This window comes from Ambystoma mexicanum, chromosome 4q (genome assembly GCF_040938575.1).
Source record: "Ambystoma mexicanum isolate Mex_15411 chromosome 4q, UKY_AmexF1_1, whole genome shotgun sequence".
Lineage (NCBI taxonomy): Eukaryota > Metazoa > Chordata > Amphibia > Caudata > Ambystomatidae > Ambystoma > Ambystoma mexicanum.
The window spans coordinates 1,121,575,040-1,121,599,983 of record NC_090928.1 but is presented as its reverse complement, the minus strand read 5'-3'; the positions used below and the strand labels follow the sequence as shown (position 1 = coordinate 1,121,599,983).

The window sequence follows — 24,944 nt, the reverse complement described above, 5'->3', positions numbered from 1 at the left end:
GTGACAATGTTTAAAACGAAGGATTAAAAGAGGCAAATAGTGGATGAGGATACCCAGAGCCACTCTGTTGCAAGAAAAGGTTCTCATCTAGAATTTGAGCGGCATGGATGTAAAATAAAAGGGTCTTCGACTCTGGCCATCACTCAGCCAATCATGGCATAGCTGCCAAGTTGCACAGTTTTTTCATAACTGCATGCTGGGACTTGTAGGCCCATCCTTAAAATGCGATAAACTAAACTACAAGTTCCAGCATACAACTGGAAACAAAAATCAGGACTGTCTCGAGGTGTCATGCATTGAACTGGGAAACTTGGCAGGGAAGTCATGGCTGTGGGGGATACCGGGGCATCTCTTGACTACTTGGAACAAAGTAGGCATGGCAATAAACGGTATGCACAAGTGTGAGATCTGTTTGTACTTGAATGTCTGGGTTTTCAATCACTAGGGCTGCCATTTACGGAAGGCCATTCAAAATAATTGATGAGGATTTAATCTGCTTTTGAGCAGGTTGTCTGCTTTCGCTGTCGTCTTATGCCTTAAACAGTCATCGCTGCTTTCTTTGTCATTGAAGCGAGCACTATATTACAAGTGTGCATAATAAACAACCAAACAAATGCGTAATAAACCGATACAAAAATATACTGCAGACTGTTTCAAGTCTTTCTTGAATAGAGCGGTATGCCTCAAGCTGTCTGGAAAGGGCTTGGAGTCACTTCTGTCTTTTCTTTCGAATCTGTCTTCTCCTCCCCTGAACCCCTGCAAGAAAAACGTTGACGTCATGCAGAGAATTTTGATTAATGTATTTTTATTTGCTCTAGGGGGATTGTCTTAACATCTGTGTTTCATACATAAGCACTTATTCTACCAGAATGTATAGTCTTGTTGATTTGCGAAACAGCACAGGAATGCAGTATAATTGCATTTAATTAGCTCTTTTTTAAAAACTTTAAAAAACAGTGTTCTAATTTCACCTCATTTTTTTCATTTAGAAAATACTCACTGGATGACCTCCTAACTAATGTCATGCTCTACTGGGTGACTGGATCCATTGTCTCCTCCATGCGGTTCTACAAGGAAAACCTTGGCAGTAAAATGCTTAATCAAAAGCATGACCGGTAAGATTTGTTTCTTTTGGCTTGCTCTCCCGCTTGCTATCACCTAGCCCACTCTTTACCACACAAACCATAGCTGTTCTCTCTAGCTTTATCCCTAGCCCCACTACCTCTGATCAGGTTATATATATCATGGCTGCCATGTAGAGGGTGTTGTATAATGAATGAGCAAGCAGAACAGCAGATGCAGGCAGACATAAGTTTTTAGGCGCCAATATTTTGAGCAGAGAAGTGGCGTGTTCCCATTGGTTCATGGTGTTCTTTTTCCCCAGAGGTCCCTAATTGGCTTCAGTTTTGTTTGTTAAAATACAATAAATGACCCAAAAATCGGTGGTAGTCCATATCAAGGCAGCATAAAGATTGAACCAGTTGTAGAAAAATGTACCTGAGTGAAAACATGTAAAATGACCGGGATTGTTCAAATGACACATTTCAGCTATCCATAAAATAAATCTGGCTGAATTTTCTTTTCTATTTTCCTGCCTTTCTAAAAACATTGCACACACACATCCATGGTTGGCACTCATTGCTGGCATCACAACAGCTCTTATTTTTCATTTTTAGCAATTATGCAAACCATTTAAGAAAATGTACAGCCAAGTAACAAGTTATGTTGGAATCAGCGGTCAGAAGAAACCAAAGTACTTTATTAGCACCCTAATATCTGTACCCAAGATTAAAAAGCTGATCAAGGTTCTTCTAGATTCCCTCATTCTCCCTCAAACATAACCTGAATTAAAGTTTCAGCTCTGTTGTTGGCAGCGTTGTAGGTGACACAATTGCTTACAACCCTCAACCTTTGTGCGGGTACCTAGACGAGACATCCCTTATCAAGTAGTCACCCAACTGGTCCCAAAACCTTCTATTTCCAGAGGCATGTACTGTCCTGTCAAAGCATAGGACCAACGTGCATTGGCTTCCATGGCTCTCTGTCCCCATATTCTCAACTTCAAGAGTTGACTGCATTGATTCGAAAGTCACCTGGGAGACGCAGCCCATTCCCCCAGGTGTGTGTTTGCTTTCTTGCTCAGTGGAGGTGCCAAAAAGCTGGACTGACCCCAGTCGGGAGCTCCGAGGAAGCCTGTTCAGACACCCCTTCTCGTTGCATTTTCTTTTAAAAGTATATTATTGCATTGCGCATTGAATCGACATAAGGCTAAATAATTAGTACTGAAACCTCATTAGCTATAACTATGACTTAAGTTCTTGATTGAGAAAAGGCATTTAGAGTGCCTAGACGCACTGGTCTACAACTTCTGGCTCTTCAAATGTCTTAGATTAAGAATCCCAGGATCCCTCGCCGTTCACTGTGCTGGTTAGGTCTGATGGGATTGGTAGTCAAAAACATCAGGCGAGCCCATGTTGCAACCCTCGGCCTAGCGTGTAAGGAAACAATTACGCCTGGGCTTTGCAAAAGTAATTTTTATTTTTCAAGGGAAGTAAAAATGCCTAAGCAGAAGGATGTGACAAGTCACACTGGGACAAAACAGCATTAGAAGAAAAGCTGAGAGTGCATAACCTGGGCATTTGTCCATATTTGTACCAACACGCTTGCTTGTTCTTTTCGCCCCCTTTGATGCCCCCGACCAAGAAAAAAGGTGCACAATGAGACATTCTTTCTTTGTTGGCATAAAATGCCTCAGATTTATTTTCACATTGTTTAGAACTACCAAATTCAAAACACTGTAAACCAAACTTTGTGAAAATAGCTCTTAAGGTGCGGCGATCAGCTGACAGCTCCGTGTCTAAACCTTGCTTCCCCCTTTCCCAGCCAAGTACACTGTAGGCCAAAGCTCCCCCAACCATTCTTGTCTGAGCCCTGCCTGCCCTTGCAGGTGTTCCTGGGCTGGGGAAGTGCCGTTTTGGTCGGGTGAAGCCGAGCCCTCATTGATAACTCCAGCGCCCTTGCTGCTTGGGTCGCAAGAAGAGCGAAAATCCTTCCCGCTTTCCCACGGCTCGTTAGTCTATATCTTGCCACTGGTCGCAAAAAACACTGCCACGCCAAAGGTGGGTTCGTGCCCACAATGGCGCCCCGTTTCTTTCTCTTATAATTCCAGCAGTTTTGTGTGTAAATTCCAAGAACAGATCCATGCTTGCTGATGACAAATGCACTCCGTCCTTCACATAGTATTCCGGGGATTTTAAATTGATCAGACCGTGCCTGACCTGCGGGAAACCTCTGCCCTTGCAGAAGTTAGCCATTGTTTAGTTTCCTCCTTGATTGCTCCACTGCAGAATGGCTTTCTGCGCCCCTCCGTTCCTTTCTTGGAATTGATCTTGAACCAGATGATCTCCGTCTCGCCCAACTGTGAGGACAATTCCTGTAAAGTGAACATCATTTCTCTCATGAAAGACCACCTACCCAAGCTTGTCAGGTCATTGCCACCTAGAGGGATGATCAAAACGTTGGGCCTGTGCTGCTTGCCCAACAACTTGTCAATGTGCTCCTGCAACTGTTCCCATCTCATCCCGGGCACCCCATGCCACCAGATCCGATACTCGCCGGCGGTCATCCTCTTTCTGCCGTCCAGCTGGCCCCAGCCCTATTAACAAGAGTATGCCCCACTCCCCAACCGGACCGTCTCCTCCTTCAAGCTGCTGTTAATTGAAGGGAGATGAGAAGGTGGTAATTAATACTACATTCTAATGGATTGTGTCCTCCAACGTATTCCTCATCTATGACATGTAATGTCCACAGCTGTGCTGCTTCCGAATTTTTTTTCGGCAGATGGCTCCCTTGCGTCGATGGTGTCGGGTCGATGTCCCTGGAAGGCCTCGGTCGAGCGTGACGTCATCGGATGTTATAAGTAGTACGGATGGCACCCGTAGCCTCAGTTCTGTTTTTTCTGCAAACGTGTTTGCTTCGAGAAGTTGGCGCGCCTCGGGTTGCCTATTGCATTCGGTATTATGTCTTCTTCCACCCAGACGACATGAGGTCTGTCTTCAAGAAGTGTCGGGACTGCGGGTACAAGATGTCCATCACAGACCCACATTGATCTGCTTGTGGTACCTGGGCGGGGACCACACTACGGACGACTGCTCGAAGTGCCCGTCGTTGACTGCCAAGGCCTTGCGGCAGCGCAAGGTAAAATTGAAGGTAGGCTGTGTTTCCAAGCCCCGCAAATCTAAATCTACTAGTCTGTCAACCGACGAGGCAAGAGAGGACTCTCTCGTCGGAAGAAGTCCAAGCGATCTAGGTCCCGGAGTGGTTCCTGCCACTCTTTGTCGAGGCAGTCCAGGAAGCAGCATCACCGTTCGCCTTCCCCCGTCCTCGTGGATGACTGCTCGAAAAGGTTGGCCTGCCCCACTAAATCCTCTTCCGCTGTGGAATGGGAGTCATTTCGGGAGCAAATGTTGCAGATATTCCAAACTCATGGCACAGTTCTGACTGCGCCTTCGGTAGAAGCCGGCAAGGAACGGTCTTGATCGGTTACTAGTGCGCCCTCGAGCCCGAGTAGTCGACACGTTAAACATTGGGAGCCATCGAGGTCTTGTTCGGACAAGGCATCGGGGGATCACCAGACACCTTCCAGGTCGCGGTCGTCTTCTCCTGCAAAACCGTTGAAGCCTGTGAAGTCGTCGAAGAAAGAAAGTGTCAATGCCATTGTCGCTGTGTCAGTCAAGTGCATCTGTCGGGTCTTTATTCCCGGTCAGGCCCTCGAAGTCGGAGCCTTTGTCAATGCCATTGGTACCTTCCTGTGCAGATTTTACTGGCTGTGGATCCTCTAAGGCAGGCTTCTTCTAAAGCTGTTAAGCCTGTTTCTGATAAGAGGTGTACTCCTCTACCCAGGAAGGAGTTTTTTCAGTCCCTCCAAAACCTCTATGAGAAAAGGTCCGAGGAGGAAGTTGGTGCTTTTGGTCTTCCTTATGGGACTCCTAATGTTCCAGACTATCTCATTTCCGAGGAAAGTCGGATTGCGCATCTGCGTCAGTCTTTGCATGATGCCAGTGGCCTGGACACTTCTCCTGAAATGGAGTTTGATAGGCTAGAGCCTGGAGATCATGCTGAATCTTCTTATCGGAGATTGATGTTGAGGGTTATAGAGTACCTGGGTTGGTCCAGACCTCCGGTAGAATATGATCAGGGTGACCTTACTGACATCTTGGACCGGGGTACATCCACTAAACCGGTGTTGCCATTTCATGTGGCATTGCAAAAGAGGATGGCTGCTACTTGGACTGCCCCGGAGTCTCTTCTTGCAGTTAACAAGTCATCAAAGAAATACCCATCCAGTAGTGCCGCCAGCTCCCTGTCTACACACCACACTCCCGAGAGTTTGGTGGTCCAGGCAGCTACGGCCACCTCGAAGCAGGCAACGTACCCTACCATCCCCCCTGATGGGGACAACAAACGCATGGATGGATGGGCGTGCAAGGTATTTTCTGCTGGGAATATGGCTCTGAAATCGGCCAACTCCACCTGTGCCTTAGCAACATTTTTGCACTCTCTGGGGAACTGTATTTCGCTAGCGGCTGAGCATATTCCGGAAGGGGAGGAAAGGGATGGCTTTCTAGCTGTTGTGCAGGATGGCAAGGATGCCATGTGTGAATCTCTTCAGTCTGGGTTGGACACTGCGGACAATGTTGTAAGGTCCATGTCTGTGAGAACCATGATGCACAGATTTGCGTGGTTGCGAAAGTTGGGTTTTTCACCCGATGTGCAAGCCCATCTTCTCAACATGCCCTTAGACGGGTTGCATCTTTTTGGCACCAAGGCGGACAAGAGCCTTGAAGTTGCAGACCTCCAAGGCAGCTGCAAAATCTTTTGGCGCAGCTGTTCGACAACCTAAGCCTTTTCGTCCTAGGGGACAGCAATGGATTGGTGGTTCCTTTCGCAATTTCTCTTCATTTGGAAAGGCGAGGGGGACGGCCAGTCAAAGGGGTCAACGTAAGTTCCCTCTGAGGCCTTGAGTCGTTTTCCGGTGGGGGGCAGGCTGTCGCAACATGTTGAAGAGTGGCAAGCCATTGCTTTAGATGCGTGGGCTTTGGATACATTAGCCCATGGTTACGGTCTCCTGTTTCTCTGTCGGCCTCACGACAATCCAGCGGGGAAACGCTTAGATGGTTCTTGACTCGCTCCTTCTGCAGGAGATTTTAACCCTGCTGGAGAAAGGCGCTATAGAACCAGTGCCTGTGGCAGAGTGGAACAAGGGTTGGTATTCCCCTTATTTTTTGCTATCCAAGAAGGAGGGGGGACTGAGACCAATTTTGGACTTGCAATACTTGAACAAGTTCATCAGGAAGGACAAGTTCAAGATGGTCACTCTCAGATCCTTCAGGCCCTACAACTTCAGGATTGGTTGGTATCATTGGACCTGCAGGATGCTTATTTTCATGAGCCAATCCATCTCGAGCACAGAAAATACCTGAGGTTCGCAGCTCCCACTATCAGTTTCGGGTCCTGCCATTCAGGCTCACCTCCGCCCGAGGGTCTTCACCAAGCTCATGGTGGTGGTGGCAGCGCTTCTCAGGAGAGGGGGGGATTCACGTCTATCCCTACCTGGACGATTGGCTGATCAGGGCGTGTTCTCTAGAACAAGCCTTGGCTCATCTCAGCGTCACCTGCCAATCCCTTCACAAGCTGGGCTTCTCCCTCAACTTCAAGAAGTCGCATATGACACCATCCCAACAGCTCCAGTACATAGGGGCAGTTTTGGACGTGTCCTTGGGGATGTGCTCGCCACCCAACATGAGGGCTCTTCACATTCTTCAGATGGTCACAATTTCAACAAGCCCAAAGTCTTCAGGCTTTCAAATTGTTAAGGTTGCTAGGCCTCATGGCATCCTGCATTTTTATGGTGCCAGAGACCCGCTTGAGAATGAGATCCCTTCAGTTGGCTCTACAGACTCAGTGGTCCCAGTTCTCAGGCCGGATGTCGGATCTCCTTCATGTTCCAATATCGGTCTTGCAGGAGCTTCTGTTGTGGGCCGATGAGAAAAATCTCATGAAAGGAGAACCTTCTTGGCAGCCATGGCCGGATGTTACAGTGGTGACGGATGCATGGGGAGCCCATGTCAAAAATCTGTTAATCAGCGGTTGTTGGCCTCCATTGGAGTCCAGACTTCATATCAATCTTTTGGAGCTGAGAGCCATGAGACGGGTGCTTAAGGCTTTCCTGCCATCTGTACAGGGAAGAATGTCCGGATAATAACGGACAACACAGTGGCGATGCATTAGCTCAACAAGAGGTGTAGGGTCACTACCTCTCTGCAGGGAGGCAATGCACCTCTGGTTCTGGGCAATTCACAAGGGAATCTCCCCCTCAGCGGTTCATCTAGCTGGAAAGGAGAACGTGGCGGCGGACGATCTGAGCAGGCAGAGCGCGATCTCCCACGAGAGGGAGTTGGCTCAGGAAGCCCTTCAAGAGATCTTCGCTCTTTGGGGAACCCCGCAAGTGGACCTGTTTGCGACCGGTGGCAACCGGAAGTGCGAAAGGTATTGCTCGAGGGAATTCCCTCCGAGAGGAGCTCTAGGAGACACGTTCATTGTGGAGTGGCTTTTCCCGCTACTATACGCGTTTCCTCCAATCCCTGTCATCCCTCAAGTTCTCAGGAGGTTGAAACGGTTCGAGACCCGCATGATCCTCATTGCTCCAGACTGGGTCAAGGAAATTTGCATATGCTTCCCCCCCCCCCCCCAACACCTCTCATGAGGAAGGTGGTGAACAAGATCCACAAGGAACAGGTGACGCTCATCCTAGTTGCTCTTATGTGGGCAAGACAACATTGGTATTCACATCTACGCAAACTGGCGATGTGCGATCCCATCAAGCTCCCGTGCATGACCAATCTGCTCGCTCAACACGGGATTAACAGTGCACCCTCAACCTCACTCATTGAACTTGGCAGCATAGCTCCTGAAGTCATAGAGTTCAGACATCTTACCTTACCACAGAGATGTATGGATAAAACCTAACACTATAACACTGTTATTTCGACAAGTGGAGGAGATTTGTAATTTGGTGGCAGTCTAAACAAATTAACCCCATAGAATGTTCTCCATCCCACACTCTAAATTATTTACTCCACTTGTTAGACTTAGGGTTAATATTCAACTCCTTAAAGGTCCACCAGGCGGCTGGATCAGCAACCACCTCCCACAATAAAGTCTCATGGTGGAAGTTGCCCGTCATCAAGGCTTTTATGGAAGGAGTAAAGAGACTTCACCCTCCCATTTCTAACCCGCTGCCAGGATGGGATCTCAATGTTGTACTTGCTAAGCTCATGGGAACCCCCTTTCGAGCCAATGCACAAGTCAAGTCTTAGGTACTTGACTTATAAGACTGCCTTCTTAGCAGCTATTACTTCCATAAGAAGAGTCAGTGAAATACAAGCCTTGTCAGTGCAGGATTCTTTCTTTATCATACATAAAGACCAGCAGGTTTTACGTGCTCACCCTAGGTTCTCGCCTAAATTCATCTCTAAATTTCACGTAAACCAGTCTATTGAGCTACCGGCTTTCTTTCAGAGACCCACCAGCTCAGCTGAGGTAAAACTCCACACACTGGATGTGAGGAGGGCAGTCCTTTACCATGTAAACAAGACCAGACCGCTTAGAAAAACAGATCAACTGTTTGTCTCCATAGCAACAGGCAGGGAAGGAGACCGTCATGCCATCTCCTAATGGATAGTCAGATGTATACAATTTTGCCATTCATTATCAAACAAGACACTGCCTTTCACACCTAGAGCTCACTCCACAAGGAGCACAGGAGCCACTTTGTCTGTCCCTCTAGATTGCATTTGCAAAGCAGCTACATGGAGCTCAATACACACTTCCACTCGGAATTACTGCATTGACACTCATTCCATGACAGATACACAGGTGGGACAAGTGGTTCTAAGACATCTGTTCGCCCATGAACCTTCTCGCATCCCATCACCACCTTCTAACACTGCTCGATAATCTATGCACAGCATGTGATCTAAGCAAATTCAACAAGCCTCAGAAGGGATGCTTTACTCACCGTAACCTTATTTCTGATGCTTGTATCTGCTTAGATTCACATGCGCCCACCCTTCCTCCCCCAGGAGAGAAGGCCCATGGATGCTTCTGAGTTTATGAGCTTGTCTGTTACGTATCTGCTTGGATACTACTGTACTCACGCTACACTTCATGCTACCTCATGTCAAAAAAATAACAGTGACCTCGACGCATGAAGGACCATGGGTACAGTGGACGTCACACTAGGGATAGTATTACTGGCATGCCCTGTCAATGTCCCTTTTCGAGTTTCGAAAACAAGAACTGTAATACTCTGCAGCTTCCACTAGATGTTGGCCAATGCACATCATGTGAATCTAAGCAGATACAAGCATCAGAAATAATATTACGATGAGTATATATCCCCACTAACATGGGGCAGAGGGGAGATGCACCTGTACCTACCATGAACTGACTCGAAAGAACAGACTGCTCCAACATTCAACTATTCCTTTTGTAAAACCCTCAAAATGCTCACAATACATATAAAACACAAGCACACTTTAATGTTATTTAAAGTACAATTAGCCCCTTGTTTTTTTTACCACCCTGTGTTACACAGCAGCATAAAATAAAAAAAGCCTTTTAACACAAATGGAGTAAGAAGAGAGCAACATGTTAACACAATCAGAAGATAGTAACCTATATTAAAAAAAAGACCCTGCTGTATCACAGGTGCAGGTTAATAGTGGTGCCTTACAGACAATGGTGAAAAACAATGCAGGGTTCATGATTCCCCACCCCCATGTAAAACTCCCATATTTCTTGGGCAGAAAGTGAGGGGTCCAGACCTGCTGCCATCAGAGCAAAAAGACCCGGTGTGTCCAGCATCGCACAATGAACTAGCAAGTGCTTAGCGGACTCAATGGAAGCAGTGCCACACAGAAGGCACATGCGCGTAGGTCTGGGAATGTTAGTCCAGGTGCCAGTCACTTCCAAGGTTTTAACAGAATTGACTTTGACTTTAAGATACTCCCAAGCCAAGGTATTGCCCACAAATTGGGCAACATAGTTCGGAGGGCCATCCTGGCTGGTGATGAATTCGGTAAATAGGCTACTGTTCGCCTTAGTAGTTAAAGACGCCATGTACTGCTCACGGTAACGGGCGTACACCACTGTACCCCTAGCGGCCTTTAACCTGGGGGAGGGCCCTTTCTCACAGGCATCTGGGAAGAATCTCAAACATCTACTTGCTGTTGAAAGAATGCATTGGAAAGCACTATGGGGCATGTAAGCAGCCTTCGACCGAGCAGCTTTGAGGATCATACCATTCAGAGAACCATCCTCTGCATTGACAAGGCACCAATATATGCCTTAAAGAGAGCTGTAAGCTTGCCATGTAGGAAAAGTTACTGAACTCCAAAAAGATGGATTCCACCGGGTCCGCATGGCTAATCGAAACAACCTTTTATGAAGAAGGGATTCAAGTCTCGCCACCCCCTTTTCGTTGCCGGGGTGCCATCCTGTGGCGCCGTACATAAGAATGGAGCTAACCTTGGCCTGGTATAGCCGAGACAGAATGCCGACTGAGTAGCCACCACCAGTGCGAGCCATTTTTCCCAGGGTTCCACCTGGGAGCACCTGAGTTTTACGTGGGCAAGATGGAAGTCACCATGAAAGCCCTAGTAAAAAATAAATTCAAAGTTATTGATCTGCCTTTACTACCTCCTTGCTGACCTCTTCCAAGTGCCAGGGCACCATGTTCTTGTGGCGACCAGGAGGATGGAATACCACAATCTTTTTAATAAATGAGTCAATGGGGAGCTTGAAGGCCCGCGGGGGTAAGATCCAGCAAGATGTTGTCCGCGTAGCCCAACCATTGAAGAGGAATAGCTAGCACCATGACTGCAAAGTGCTAATGTGCATGGACTCGGCAATAAGGTGAGTAGCAGACTTGGTGTTGCAGCAGCGATGGCAAAGTGTGCATCCAATCAGATGGACTCTCGGGGGCGGGCGGCTTCAAGGTAAATCTGCAAAGAATAAACCAATGTTAGAGACTTCTACACAGCACTTGCATCAATACCGGCCACTCTCAGGACGGCTGCTTCTTGAAGGCATATCTGCACGTGGCAAGGTATAATGGAATTATAAGTGAAGGTGTTGGTAATTATTTTGCTTGCAAAACCTGCACTGATATTAAAGTGTGTGCGTAGGGGAGTGTGGTGAAGTAATTGGTATCTGATTAGACGTGGCTTCGCAGGAAATGTCTGCATGGAAAATAAAGTAAAAGTGCTGTTAGGCCAGATGAGGCAAGAAAAGTTGCATACACATTTTCCAGCTTTACCACTATCTTCAACACATCAAAATGGCCAAGTCCCCCTGGGCCTAAATTAAGAATCTCACACTAGTTAAAAGGATTAAAAACCTGTTTCAGTTCAAGTCAGTCTCGGACTGGGCAATAGGGAAATGCCTGCATCCAAAATGTTAGTGTGGGCAGTGAGAAACCGGAAGGTGTCTCACCCGTCTAGTCCCCGGGGCTTTGTCATCCAGTTGGCCAGGACACGGCCATCGCTATTGGATCCAGTTCCTGGGGGTGGACCAGTGCAGGAGGATCACCTGGATGGGGGGTTTTCGGGGAGTGGAGGTGGGACACCAATGGTATCCTCTTCCTTATGACACCTTTTCCCCATCCTACCAGGAAGGATATCTAGAAACGCAACCCCCACCCCCCGCGCCCCCTTTTTCCGACAAACACTTTCTCATGGACAGTCCATTGTGAGTGACAACAGACGTAACACCAGAGCCGTATACCTGACATGTCCCAACACAAGGGCAAGCGGAGTCAGGCAATTACTGATAACTACACACACACACACCTGACCTCCATCACGCTTCCCCACGCGGATAAAAGGCGGGGCACGAAAGCACACTGTGAGCAAGGCCAAACGCATGAGGAACCAGATATTTCTGGGATGGCAGTTTAAATAGAGGAGAGACCAGGGAGGACGACGAGGGAATCGCCATTGCCCTTTTCAAGAAAGGATTGTGACTTTCTAGAAGTTTCAAGGAAAAGAAACATAAGACCAGGAATCACAGCTGACGCGCAATGTAGTGTGTCAAAGATACACGGGGCCCTCCTGCATTGATAGCCAAGGCGGGGAGAAGCAATTGCCACTGTGGTACTATACTTGACTCTGACAGCAAAGCCACGTCAACGAGTTCAGCACAGCCGGCGAGTCGGGAGAAACTGATAACAGACCAGACTGTGTGATGCTCAAGGTTGCAAACAGCAACATTGTATGAACAAAGAACTTGTTTGCGATTGAATTTTGTGAAACCACAATAGGTACCAGATGCAGAGTGGTCCGGCGCCGTGAGGGTGCTCACGTGAAGATCTGTTTGGTTACCATAGTCCATACCCCCCTAACCCCCTCATCGACCCAAGAACATGTAAAAGATTATTGAACGGTGAAATCAAAGTGGTCCTGCAGCGGGTTAAATGGAAGCCTGTGCACATTTGAAAGTCTTCGATTGCCAAATTACCCCAACTCCCCACCTTCAAGTCCCAGACATCAGAAATGTTGAAAGGGACAGGCCTGAGTCGCAGGAGGTGAGTCTCTGCAACTGGCTGGAGACCAGCTGCTTCTGGCAGACCAACCCAAGCAGGGGTGTCCTGGGAGCCAAAAGAGGCCCTGGAAGTGGCCCCATATTACACATTGTCAGCAAGTCCAACCCTTTTCCTATGAGAAAATTTGAAAATAAAATGGGTGCCAACACAAGAGGCCCAGTGTGCGGAGGCCTACTGAGAAAAGTCCAGAGTTTCCTATAGGCCGGTCCACCCCTAAACCCAAGTATTATAGATGCAGAAAGGGCAGTCCTGCATGAGTAGCAGCAGGAGTAGCAAAATGTGAAGGCAGCTGACGGGGCGAAGGAGCCGGTGTAATCAATAGGGAGAATGTTCCTGCAGATTAAAGTACACTAAAGACTGAGGAAAAAGTGAATATTTTTCACAATACTGGATTCCTTACACAGGGACAATGGCCGAGGGCAGTAGGGACATGTATTGCACTGTACCACAAGCAGGTTGTGGTGCACTGCTGCTTCATGCTGCTTGTGACCAAAGACCATCATGAGGCTCGCCTCATAAATGTGTTGCCCTCATGTGCCCAAAGACAATTCTGTGAGCCCTACCGATCAATCAATCATCCAGGATGAACGGCAATGCTGTTCTTCAGATAAGCAGAGTGCAAGCTTGATTGTGTTGGTCGCTGTATCACATGTTCTCCTTTTTGTGGGGTAGCGGGAACAGGCGGATATACTTGGGGATGCCTGGCTGTTCCACCTGTTTGTTTAAAACAATGCAATCTCTCGAGGGAAGGCCAGGGTACACTTCTGGGGGTCGCCTGCTCCAACTAGTTTTGGAGGGATGAGGCAGGCTGCGACGCCTTGGGCCACCTGCCCAGTGTTATTTCAGAAGAAATCGTGGCCCTACTCAAAGGGTGGGGAAGCTGGGCAGTGCTACATTGGGTTTCCTGCCACACTAGTAGTTTTTTTTTCGCTCGATGTGGGGGGTGGCGAAGATGCAACATAGGCAGAGGCTACATGTCCTCGGCTGCTGTTTTTTTTTTTTAAATGCTGTCAAACGTGTGGGTGTCTTGGGGATGAAAGTGGCATCGTAGATGCACTGAAGGTTGCGCAGGTGGCCTTGCCTGTGTGTTGGTGGTGGTGGGTCCCTGGGTCTTGCAGGCCCATGGTGGAAGGGGGCAGGAGGAACTACTTCCCTTCAGGCCAAAGTGTCATATTGTGTGACTCGTGCTCCATCTCCAACACAGTATATAAAGACTTAGATGGATAAGGGCAAAGACAATCTGTCAGTCTTTTTTGTGTAGACTTCCTGTACTGCTCCCACACAGCCAATTCACAGGTTTGAGGGGCAGGGCACTGCATTGGCTACGTGACCCAGTCAGGGCTTGTGTTGTGAGTGAGGGTCCAGCTGAGTCCTTTTTTTTTTCCTGATGGCAGCTGATCCTTTTTTTTTTCCTGATGGCAGCTGATTCCTTTTTTCTCTCCCTGATGGCAGCTGATTCCTTTTTTTTTTCCTTGATGGCCATGGACTTTTTGTGACCCAAATGCTAGTAGGGTGTGCCCAACTTAAAGGTGGAGCATGTGCTGCTTCGTTGAACTGTTCACTTCTCCAGCATGGGGTCTGGGATGGATTCACATGCTCATGAATATTCCCCGTCGTCAGGCTGGGAATCCTCGGTAAAGAAAAAATCAGTATCAGTTTCGTTTCTGATCTGTCTTTCCTAGTAGTAACCAGTCACTGATCTCTGCGTCATACTGACCACAGCCAATGACTGCCGTCTACCTAAGCCCCACCTCTGGCAGCCATCTTCAGATTTATACCGCACGTTCAAGTGTTGGGAGTCCTTGTGCTTAGCTCTCGAGCTTTTACTGCGTGTTTCGCGCTTTTTCAGGTGAATTTTCACATTTTTTCGGTTAATCGAGCCTCAAGCTCCACCGTTTCTACTCCCGTTAACGGCTACCCATTGCGGGATTTTCCTACGCCCCTCAAGGGTGAAGATTTTGTCGAATCAACTTCTTGGAGGATTCCAGAAGATTCGCGGCCTACTTCGAGATGGCCAAGGATGCGAGTTTGTCGCCCGGGCCCAAGCTGTTTCGCAGCTGCCCTGGATGCGGGCTGCAGAATGTGTTTAAGGAAGACGAACATTTGCGATGCCGCTACTGTCTTCATGGGGACAAGACTCATGTAGAGAAGGACTGCCAGTTCTGCAAGAACTTGTCGGAGCGGACCATGAGGGACCGTCGATCCCGTCTCGCAAGCTGGTTGGAGAAGGGCTCGACGGGTGAGAAGAAGAAAGGGTCCGAGCGGGCTTCTAAGTCCTGTGCGGGCGCCCCGACGATGGGGGCCCAACACCAGGCCAAGCGCCGCGAGTCCGCTGGCTCCGGGAGCGCCGAAAGGTCGGGCTCTTGAGTCGCCAGGCAGGGCGCACCTTCCCCGGCACCGTCAACCACGAGCCAACGCTCCGGTTCGGGGAAGAGAAAGTCCGAGACCCTGGGTAAGCTTCGGGAGAAGCCCCGTCCGATCTCGGAAGAGGGGGGAGCGAGGCGTCGCCCCTCCCCCGAAGGAGAAGGCCCGGGACGCATCTAAGGTGGTGAAGGCCCCTACCCAGCAGGCGAAGGCCTCTATTGAGGCTATCGCGGCGACTCTTGCCAAGCCGGCAGAGACACCGCCGGCAAAGACACCGCCAGCGGAGACTGCCTCCGGGAATAGAGTTTCCCTGCCGCCAAGGAGGGAATCCTCTTTTCAGCCCATCGTCGCGGCCGCCATGATGGAAAAAGCGAGGGGGGCACGGTGCCCTCCTCGAGCTCGGAGTCAGCCTCGGAGGAGGAACTGACCGAGGCCGTGAGGAACCTCGAAGTCCAACGGGCGGCTTTCGAGAAGGTTCGATCCCGTCAGGAAGATCCTCGGGGAGTTAACCGAGGAAGACGACGATGGTGAGGAAGAGCGGCCTTCCCTTCCGGCGCAGCCGGATCGTAGGCCTCAGGATGGCTCGGCGGCCATTTTGTCTGCCATCCAGTCCTTATGCTCTGAGATAAGGACGAGATTCCCGCGGCCCAGGCCGGAGGACCCGCAACCTGGCCTGTCGGGAAGTCCTCAGAACAAACGACGGAGGACCCAAACCTCTCCTCCGCTCGCCCCCGTAAGGCCTACAGTTCCCTCCTCATCCTCCCACGAGTCGGGAGATGACGGTGCATTGGGCTCGAAGACGGGTTCTGAGGGCGACGGCGACGGAACGGGTCTCCCGTCGCACGGGCCTCGCCGCCCGACGAGATTGGCTCATTCCACGCCATGATCGCCAGGGCGTCCGAATTGTTCCAGCTCTGCCCGGAGGAGCAGAAAAAGGAAGGTTTCCTCTATCAGTGCCGGGAGGCCAAGAGGAAGACGGTCATTGCGGTGCCCCTAATCGATGACAAACCCCTCCACGGCACCAGCCAAACGGGACCGGTACGAGAAGAAGTACCGGGTCCCCGAAACCGCTCTCCTGTGCCTCAGGGCCCAGCCAACGCCAGACTCGGTCGTCTCGGCGGCGGCGAAGAAGAAAGCGGCGGGGTCAGGAGCCTCGACGTCGAATTCCCCGCCGGATGGCGAGGGAAAGAAGTTGGACGCCATGGGGCGGCGGGTCATTTCGTCGGCGGCGACGAAGATCAAAGCGGCCAACGCCCTGGTGATCTTGGCCCGTTACGACAGGGAGCTCTGGTTTAAGCTGGCCCCCATATTGGACTTCCTGCCGGACGACAAGAGGTCCGAGGCCCTGGAGATACTGCAAGAGGGCGAGGTGGCGTCAGACCACGCCATAACGGTGGCAACCGATATTGCCGATACCGGGTTCCGCCAGCTGGGCAACAGTGTTTGCCTATGACGACGGGGTTGGCTCCGGGCGACCGACTTCCGTCAGGACGTCCAGACCAGGGTGTTGGACATGCCGTTCGACGGCAGCAACTTGTTCGGGAAGGCGGCGGACGAGTCCCTCCAAGCCATAAAAACGGACACGGAGACGGCCTGCGCCCTAGGAGCCCTTCAGCAACGACGGCCCTTTCGGAGCTCCGGAGGCAGACAGGGTGCCTCCAAGGGATCCAGCGGTGGCTCATCGTCCTACCGCCAGGCGGCACGCTCCTCATCTCAGGAGGCCTACAGGGGTCGCGGCAAGCAGGGAGTCCCTCGCCGCCGTCAGCAAGGTGGCCAGGGCGGCAAGGCCACCACCTCCAAGCAGGACTGAACCGGCTGTGGTCTCGGGGCCCCCACCGAAGCACCTCGGTGGGAGGCCGGCTGACGAATTTCGTCGGCGTGTGGAAGTCCATCTCCACCGACCGTTGGGTGCTGGATACCCTGGCAAGAGGACACTCTCTATCGAATTCCTGAAGAAGTGCCCTCACGTTCCACCCGTGGCCAGGAAGGAAAATCACGTCCCGCAACTGCTGTTGGAAGTACGGGCGATGCTCAGGAAAGGCGCCATCGAGCTTGTCCCGAAGAGGCTCCGGGGTGTCCTCAAGATACTTCCTGGCGCCTCATCCTGGACCTTCGTCATTTGAACAAATATATCAGATCAGAAAAGTTCAGGATGGTCACCCTCCAGCACGTACTGGGACAGCTGGAGGAAAGCGACTTTCTATCGTTGTTGGACCTGGAGGATGCTTACTTCCACGTTCCCATCCTCAAAAGTCACCGAATGTTCCTCAGGTTCGTCGTCCAGGGACGCCACTACCAATTCAGAGCACTGCCGTTCGGATTGAAGTCGGCCCCCAGGGTCTTTACCAAGTGCCTAGCACCAGTGGCGGCGCGGCTGCGCCTACGGGGGATTCACGTCTACCCCTACCTGGACGACTGGCTCATCCGCTCAAGGACAAGGGAACTCGCCGTCGAACACACTGCGAGGACCGTCCAGCTACACACAAACCTGGGATTCGCCATAAACTACCCGAAGTCCCACCTGGTGTCGTCGCAGGTGGCCCTGTTTCTGGGAGCGAAGCTCGATACAGTGAGGCGCCTGGCGGCCCCGTCGGAAGAACGGACAAAGACCATTCTGGGCAAAGTGCAGCGCCTGCTAGCCACGGACGTGGCCAGGGTGAGGTCCATCAAGTCCCTGCTGGGGATGATGTCCTCTTGCATCTACCTGGTGCGCCTCTGCAGACTACGGATGCGCCCCCTTCAAGAATTTCTCGACGCCCGTTGGATACAGGCGACGGGCACCTTCGAAGACAGGGTCCCCCTCAACAAGGTGTTCCGGCGGGCGATTCAGTGGTGGGGCGATCGAGCGCACCTCACGGCGGGCAAGGACTTTCAGACGCCGGCGTACCAGGAGACGGTGACGACGGACGCCTCCCTGGAAGGCTGGGGTGCCCACACCGGAGAGCTCCACGCAAGAGGCCTCTGGCTCCCGGAGGAGAGGCTCATGCACATCAACGTCCTGGAACTCCGAGCCGTGTTCTGGGCTCTCAGATCGTTCCTCCCGTCGCTCAAGGGCAAGGTGGTGCGGATCTTCACGGACAACACCACGACAATGTTTTACATACGGAAGCAGGGAGGCACCAGATCCCCAGCCCTATCCAAGGAGGTACAGGATCTGTGGCACTGGGCGGTTGCCCAGGGGATGTTCCTGGTTCCCTTCCACCTGTTGGAGAAAGCAACACCATTGCCGACTCGCTCAGCAGGGAGCTGCGCGCGTGTCACGAGTGGGAACTGCGCCAGGATCAGGTGGATCAACTCTTCCGACGATGGGGCAAACCCCAAATCGACCTGTTCGCAACAGCGACGAACTCGAAGTGCAAGAGGTTCGCCAGCAAGTTTCCCCAGCCGAGAAGCATGGGCGATGCGTTCTCGTTCCCCTGGGACGGCCTATACCTGTATGCGTTCCCTCCGTTGCCTTTGCTGCTTTGACTCATCAGCCAGCTCAAGAGGTCCCGGTGCAGGATGATCCTCGTCGCACCGGCGTGGCTGAGGCAGATCTGGTTCCCGGACCTTCTGGACTTGTCAACGTCCCCTCCCATCAAGCTGTCGGCGGACGCGGACCTTCTCACCAGAGAAGGAGGCGCCATCTTCCACCACGACCCGGCGTCGCTGAACCTGCAGGCTTGGCTCCTGCAGCGCTAGAGTTTGGAGGCTACGATATACCGGCTGATTGCAGAGAGGTTCTTGCAAAGGCCAGGGCGTCCTTGACTCTCAAATGCTACGGTCATAAGTGGAAGAGGTTCTCTATCTGGTGCCGGGCACAGAAGATCAACCCCCTACGGATTACGGCCCCTCAAGTTCTGCCGTACCTGCAATCGATGGCAAAGGCTGGGCTAGCCCATGCCTCCATTAAGATTCATCTGGCGGCGATCTCCAGATATACCAGAACCACAGGACGGACTTCCCTGTGGTCCCATCGACTGGTAAAAGAGTTTATGAAAGGACTGTTCCGGTCGTTCCCGCCGGTGAAGGCCCCGGCCCAGGCGTGGGAACTTAACGTGGTGCTGACCAGGCTCATGGGGCCCCCATTCGAGCCAATGCACTCCGTACCTATGAAGTTTGTGTCGTGGAAGACGGCATTCCTGGTGGCCATTACCTCCGCACGAGGAATGGGAGAGATCCATGCCTTGTCCTGCAAAGCACCGTACTTGACTTTCCATGCCTCGAGGGTGGTGCTTAGGACGCACCCCTCCTTTATGCCCAAGATGCCGTCGGACTTCCATCTTAACAAGCCCTTGGTGTTACCTGTTTTCTTCCCGTCTCCTTCGTCGCCGGCCGAGAGGACTTTGCACTCGCTGGATGTGGCTAGAGCGCTGAAGTTCTATGTGGACCGCACAAAGAGTTTCCGGAGGACATCACAGCTGTTCGTGAACTTTGGACCTGTGAATCAAGGGAAGGCTCTCTCGAAGTCTTCTATTTCCAGATGGCTCTCCGGCTGCATCATGCACTGTCACCGGTTGGCTAACCGACCGCTGCCAGGCCGTCCGAAAGCCCATTCGACCAGAGCGATCGCTGCTACTACGGCGTTCTTATCTGATGTGCCCCTGCTGGACATCTGCAGGGCTGCTACGTGGAGGTCGACGCACACCATCACGAGATTCTACTGTGTCGATCGGTATTCCAGGGAGGAGTCCAGGGTCGGCCAAGCAGTGCTGCGCAACCTGTTCGCTTAAGGTGAGCCTGGTGAGGAGGTAAGAGATGCTTAATGTTGAGTTTTGTATTGCTTAATGTTGAGCCTTTTACCACCCCCCGTGGTTGTGCATGTGTGTACTGCTATTTAATCTTATATTCATGAGCATGTGAATCCATGCCAGACCCCATGCTGGAGAAGGAACAAGTTACTTACCTGTAACTGTTGTTCTCCAGCATGGGTCAGGCATGGATTCACCAGCGAACCCTCCCGCCTACCCCTCTGCGGCTCTTCTCTTGGTCATACTGCCACTTCACGTGCTACCAAATCTGAAGATGGCTGCCAGAGGCGGGGCTTAGGTAGAGGGCAGTCATTGGCTGTGGTCAGTATGACGCAGAGATCAGTGATTGGTTACTACTAGGAAAGACAGATCAGAAACGAAACTGATACTGATTTTTTCTTTACCGAGGATTCCCAGCCTGACGACGGGGAATATTCATGAGCATGTGAATCCATGCCAGACCCATGCTGGAGAACAACAGTTACAGGTAAGTAACTTGTTCCTTACACAGAAATGTAGAAACATTTGATTTATGCTCAATTCATGCTGGTCAGTAGCGGACATTGCTTACAACTTAAATGTCGGTTTGTTTTCAGAGTAAAGGTGAAGGTACCAACAGGGGTGGCATCGTTCCCCAATGAGTTGATGCATACTCCTCCGGTGTGGGCGGAAAAGAAGCTTACCAACATAGTCTCCTTCAGCGACATGCCCCGCGGGGGCCACTTTCCAGCCTTTGAGCAGCCAGAATTGTTGGCAGCAGACATCCGGCAGTTTGTGGGCAAGGTGGAAAAAAAGTAAATGAAGATTTGAAAAGATCCTTCTCAAGCAAAGGCCAGTTTTCCTGCTTTGTTAAGCATGTCTGGGAAGGTGTCGTCAACCTCCTAACAAGACGTTTTCATGGAATGTTAACCAGACTGCTCTGAGTCATGTTGAAATCCCAGACGCTAAAGAATGCATAATCCTATTAACAACTGAACTGGTGAATAATCTTAGTTTTTTGTCTCTAGGATGTTGTCAATAAGGCTAGCTGGGGGAAAAAACTAGTTCTATTGACTGCCTCCAAGGGCTAAAATGTTATTCGGGCATGAATGTTCCAAATCTATTTAGTCTTCCTCTCTGCTCCCTAAGCCTGCCCCCATCCTTTGTAAGAAAGGTTTTAAGTTAGGGTCTGTAATGATACTTAGACTGCATTCCGAGCTTCCTGATTGGCTATATTGTGCTCCAGATTCCAGTTCATGTAGATTGCAGTTAATATATAACCATTGCATACATTTGCTAATTTAGAAGTGTCTATCAAACTGGAACATTACTGTTATATATGTGTAGTTTCCTGTTATTACATTTACTATTATCAAAGTATCTAAATTGTAATTGAAGATGTATGTATACTGAATGTCGTATATTTTTCTTTTGTAATTCATTGGAACAGGAAGAATGAGACATTTTTTTAAAAAAAAAAACGTTCCTTTCAATGATTATGGAAATTCATTTGCAAGTGACAATGTTTTCCTCAGATTGGAGTTCATTATTTTATGATTGTGTAAAAAGCGAATCAAGCTAGAGCGCCACATGGGATACTGAGCTGACCGCTGCGCGACTCAGCAGCACTTGTAGTGCACCGCCATTACCTTATAGGATCATCAGATTCAAGTTACTGATTGACAAGTGAGGTGCTCTGAAACCCAGATCACTGTGTGGTGTGGTCAGTCCTGTCTGGATTTGAGGAGCGTGCACTAAGCTACTAGGAGAAGCAAGTATGTAGAGTCCCTAAATGCGCTATTCCAACTGGCTAAATTGGTGCATCGAATTAGCCCATGTGATTAGAGAAATTCAAATTTTTGAGAAAGAAGCCGGAGTTCAGTGTCCCTCAAATTGGTAGGTTTCTGAATTCATATGATGTGAACATCAAATGTCATTTTTGGACATAGTATGATATGGCATTTATAACACGTCTGTTTCTAGGCAATGCTTGAACATTTCTTTTGCCTGTTCCTATGCCCCATAGGATTTCAAGCCCAAGTGTTTTATGGCCAGGATTATAGTCTATGCCTGCTGTCCTGGGAAGTCAGTTTATACCACAGTGTGTATGCTATAAAGCCTTGCCTTGCCACTGTTACACCGGCATCTAACCAACCTTCCCTGTAGTAAGCTCGTTTTTTCCTGCAGAAGTGTTTGTGTGGCACCATGTCCGTTTCTTTACTCCAGCCATTGCCTTAAATCTGCACACACAACATAGTGCCCAAAGCTGTCATGTTCTGACTCTTCCAACCTGTGCCACCTCTCCCGCCAATGGAAGAATGGAGTGCAACATGACAAAATCATTGAACTGACAGGAAGCCGCTAGCGAATAGCGTGTTTAGCTGAGCCACACCCGTAGGTTCTCACATGATATGTGACTCACAACTGACTCCTAAACTATGGGATAGAAAGCTATCTAATACAATAAGTGCCTATTGATCACCCATTTATCGCCAATCAATAGTCTGTCAATTATATTTTGAATTTGGGGTCAGGGATTTTGGTTTCTTCAGTGGATACATTAGATCATTGTGGACTTCATTTAATGTTGTAGAAAGGAAGTATATTATGTGTGTCATATAGAGCCACATGAAGTGGTTCCTGGCTGCAGACCATACTGAACGTTGCGCACGTAATTATGTGAACTGGTAATAAAAACAAAACTTACAGCTACACACATTTGCAAATACTAATTTGAGGATTTTGCTTTAAATTAAATTCATTTTTTTGTCTTTCTCATTAATTCCTGTGTCCTTTGTGGTTTAATGTAATGTTAAAACTGTTAGATTTGAGTGTGAATAGATGGAGTGCCCAATGGATGGCAAAGATAATATTTTGGGTTATATTTTGAGGGTGGTTCTTCGTTAATCTTTCTGAATCATGCCCATGCCCTTGTAAGAGTGTTTTTTCTGCTGCTATTACTCTTACTACTGCAAGCGATATCTGAACTCAATGATATGAATATTTTGTCCGTCTGCATTATCCAGGCTAGTGCAACATTATCCAGGCTAATGAACATCAGCCAGGCTAGAGCATCACATAGATTAGTCATCCAGACTAGTTCAGCATCATCCAGACTAGTGCAACATGCCTACGAGTTTGTTTTAATATCATTCACAACATGTTGGTACAAACTAGAATTGGTAGCGCCTGCTGGCTTACGTTACTTTTCGTAGAAGCCACCTAGAGCCCTGACCCTGTGTACACAGCACTTATAATATGGACATTGGATCTGCACTGGGGCAGATCCTGGTTTCCGCCCATGTGCTAACTAGGCATGCTTGCAACAGGGACAGGCATGTTGTAGATGTTTTTGATTTAGGATTGATGTGCTTTTTCACTATGGTTACTTCTGTTTCTCATTCTAATCAGAACACATGTTTCTCTCCAATTCCACATGTATATGTTGCATGGCTTATAACTTTGGTGTCTCTTGACTAATCTATAGCAACTGAAGAGATTGGACAGCTAACAATGTTTCTGTTGGTGAGGTGGAAAGATTTTTAATTGGTGATTTGGTTTAATACAAAACCTTTCCATTATACACAACCCACAACTTCAAATATCAAAGAATTCATCATAAAAAGAACATCACATTTTCAAAGATAAAGAGAAGAAAAAAGAAAACTATTTTAGTCATAAATGACACTTAATATTTCATGTTGAAGTCCAACATTTTAAATAACTCGAAACAGATTCATTTGTATTGGATGATTTTAGAAGAACTGTTTCCCACCATTAGATCAGACCAGAGAATATTATTGCCCTCCAAGGAACAGAAATCTCCAGACTTTCTAAAATGGTACTGCTTAACATGTTGAGTGGATTCACAGGAGCGCAACAAATGCTTGATTCTCTTTGTGACTGTTATTTTTACATAACCAACACATCCTCTCATTCTCCTCCAACCGGACCTGAGGACCCATACATTCTAAAGTGGGGAGAAGATTACATTTAAATCACAAATAGACTGATCACACTTTAAAGCAAGGGAACAATAACATTTATTTTGAGACTCCTTTGTTTCTTTGGAAAGCGACTATATTCCTTCTAAAGTAATAAGAGCCTGACCCATCAACCGTCTCACACCAATCATCAAAAGGCTTCCACTTAACCAGTTCCGGGTTCTCCATATAATTAATCTCATCTAGGCCTTTAATATTTGACATATTTAACATACTGGACACAAACTCGTTTAATGAGGAAATTGACTTCTCTTTCCACACTAGATTAAAAAGCGATTTAGGGGGACGAACTAACCACTTACAAAGCAAGCGCATTTTAGCCCATGTAACTTGAGCGGCCAATGACACCAAGCCAAACTCGTGGCGGATAATGTAATTTGTAACAGAGAGGGAGACCCAAACCCAATTTCCAAATGGACCCCTCAAGAGACCTTAAAAAAGAAATGGAGTCATACAAAGAGCATGCCAACTCATATATGAGACATGGAACTACTTTACCTGAATAAAACCTCCGAAAGGGAAGTAATGTGAAGCTACACATAGATAACTGTAGTCTCTGTAACTGGGTGATATAGGCTTTGGACTTGGCTCAAAGCACCTTCCAAGGCTGTACGCGACTCCTTGTATGTAAGATTGAAGCCCAGGAATCTAACGGTTCTAAACGTGCTCCACCAATTCCCCAACCCATAACCTTCGGCTTCCTTTTCAGAGAAAAAAATAATTATTCTTGACTTGCTTCCGTTGACTATTAATTTATTGTCAGCAAAGGACACAAAAGCTGCCAACTTTTGCTGTAGTCCCACAGGATTAAAATCCAAGAAAAATAAATCTGTGAAGGCACATCAGTTTATCTTGGACACACCTAATGGGGAAAGAATTTGTAGAGTCCCACAGGCGCTTTGGAGCCATTTGTGGAGTTTACTCATGTAGGTCAAGGCACCAACGTGCAGATCAAGGATATCTTTGTACACCAGCATAACTCATTTTCAAGGTCTGCTCAGCCTATGCTTGGAAAAGTGCCTGATGGAAATGTACTTTGTTCATCTGCATTGTTGTTTAGCGGTTCAACGTTCAGTATGCTTTCAAGTTCTTCTAACTTTGTGGGACTCCAGTTCCTTTCAAAAAGCCAATACTACATAAATCAGAAGGGTTTCTTGTTCCCTGCTATTAGCCAGGCATGGACACTCAAACAGTTTTCAATAG

At 48.9% G+C, this 24,944-nt stretch overlaps 1 protein-coding gene across 3 annotated transcripts in view; it reads left to right on the top strand.

The window, feature by feature from the left end:
- The window catches only part of EPHX1 (epoxide hydrolase 1), a 325,954-nt gene extending 303,435 nt beyond the window's left edge, over positions 1–22,519 (top strand). For all 3 annotated transcript variants that reach the window (XM_069608697.1, XM_069608698.1, XM_069608699.1), the window contains 2 exons: positions 990–1,115; positions 20,355–22,519. In XM_069608697.1, the coding sequence (XP_069464798.1) occupies positions 990–1,115; positions 20,355–20,556 (328 nt within the window). In that variant the 3' untranslated portion in view covers positions 20,557–22,519. The remainder of the gene's footprint in view (positions 1–989; positions 1,116–20,354) is intronic.
- The last annotated feature ends 2,425 nt before the right edge of the window (positions 22,520–24,944 follow it).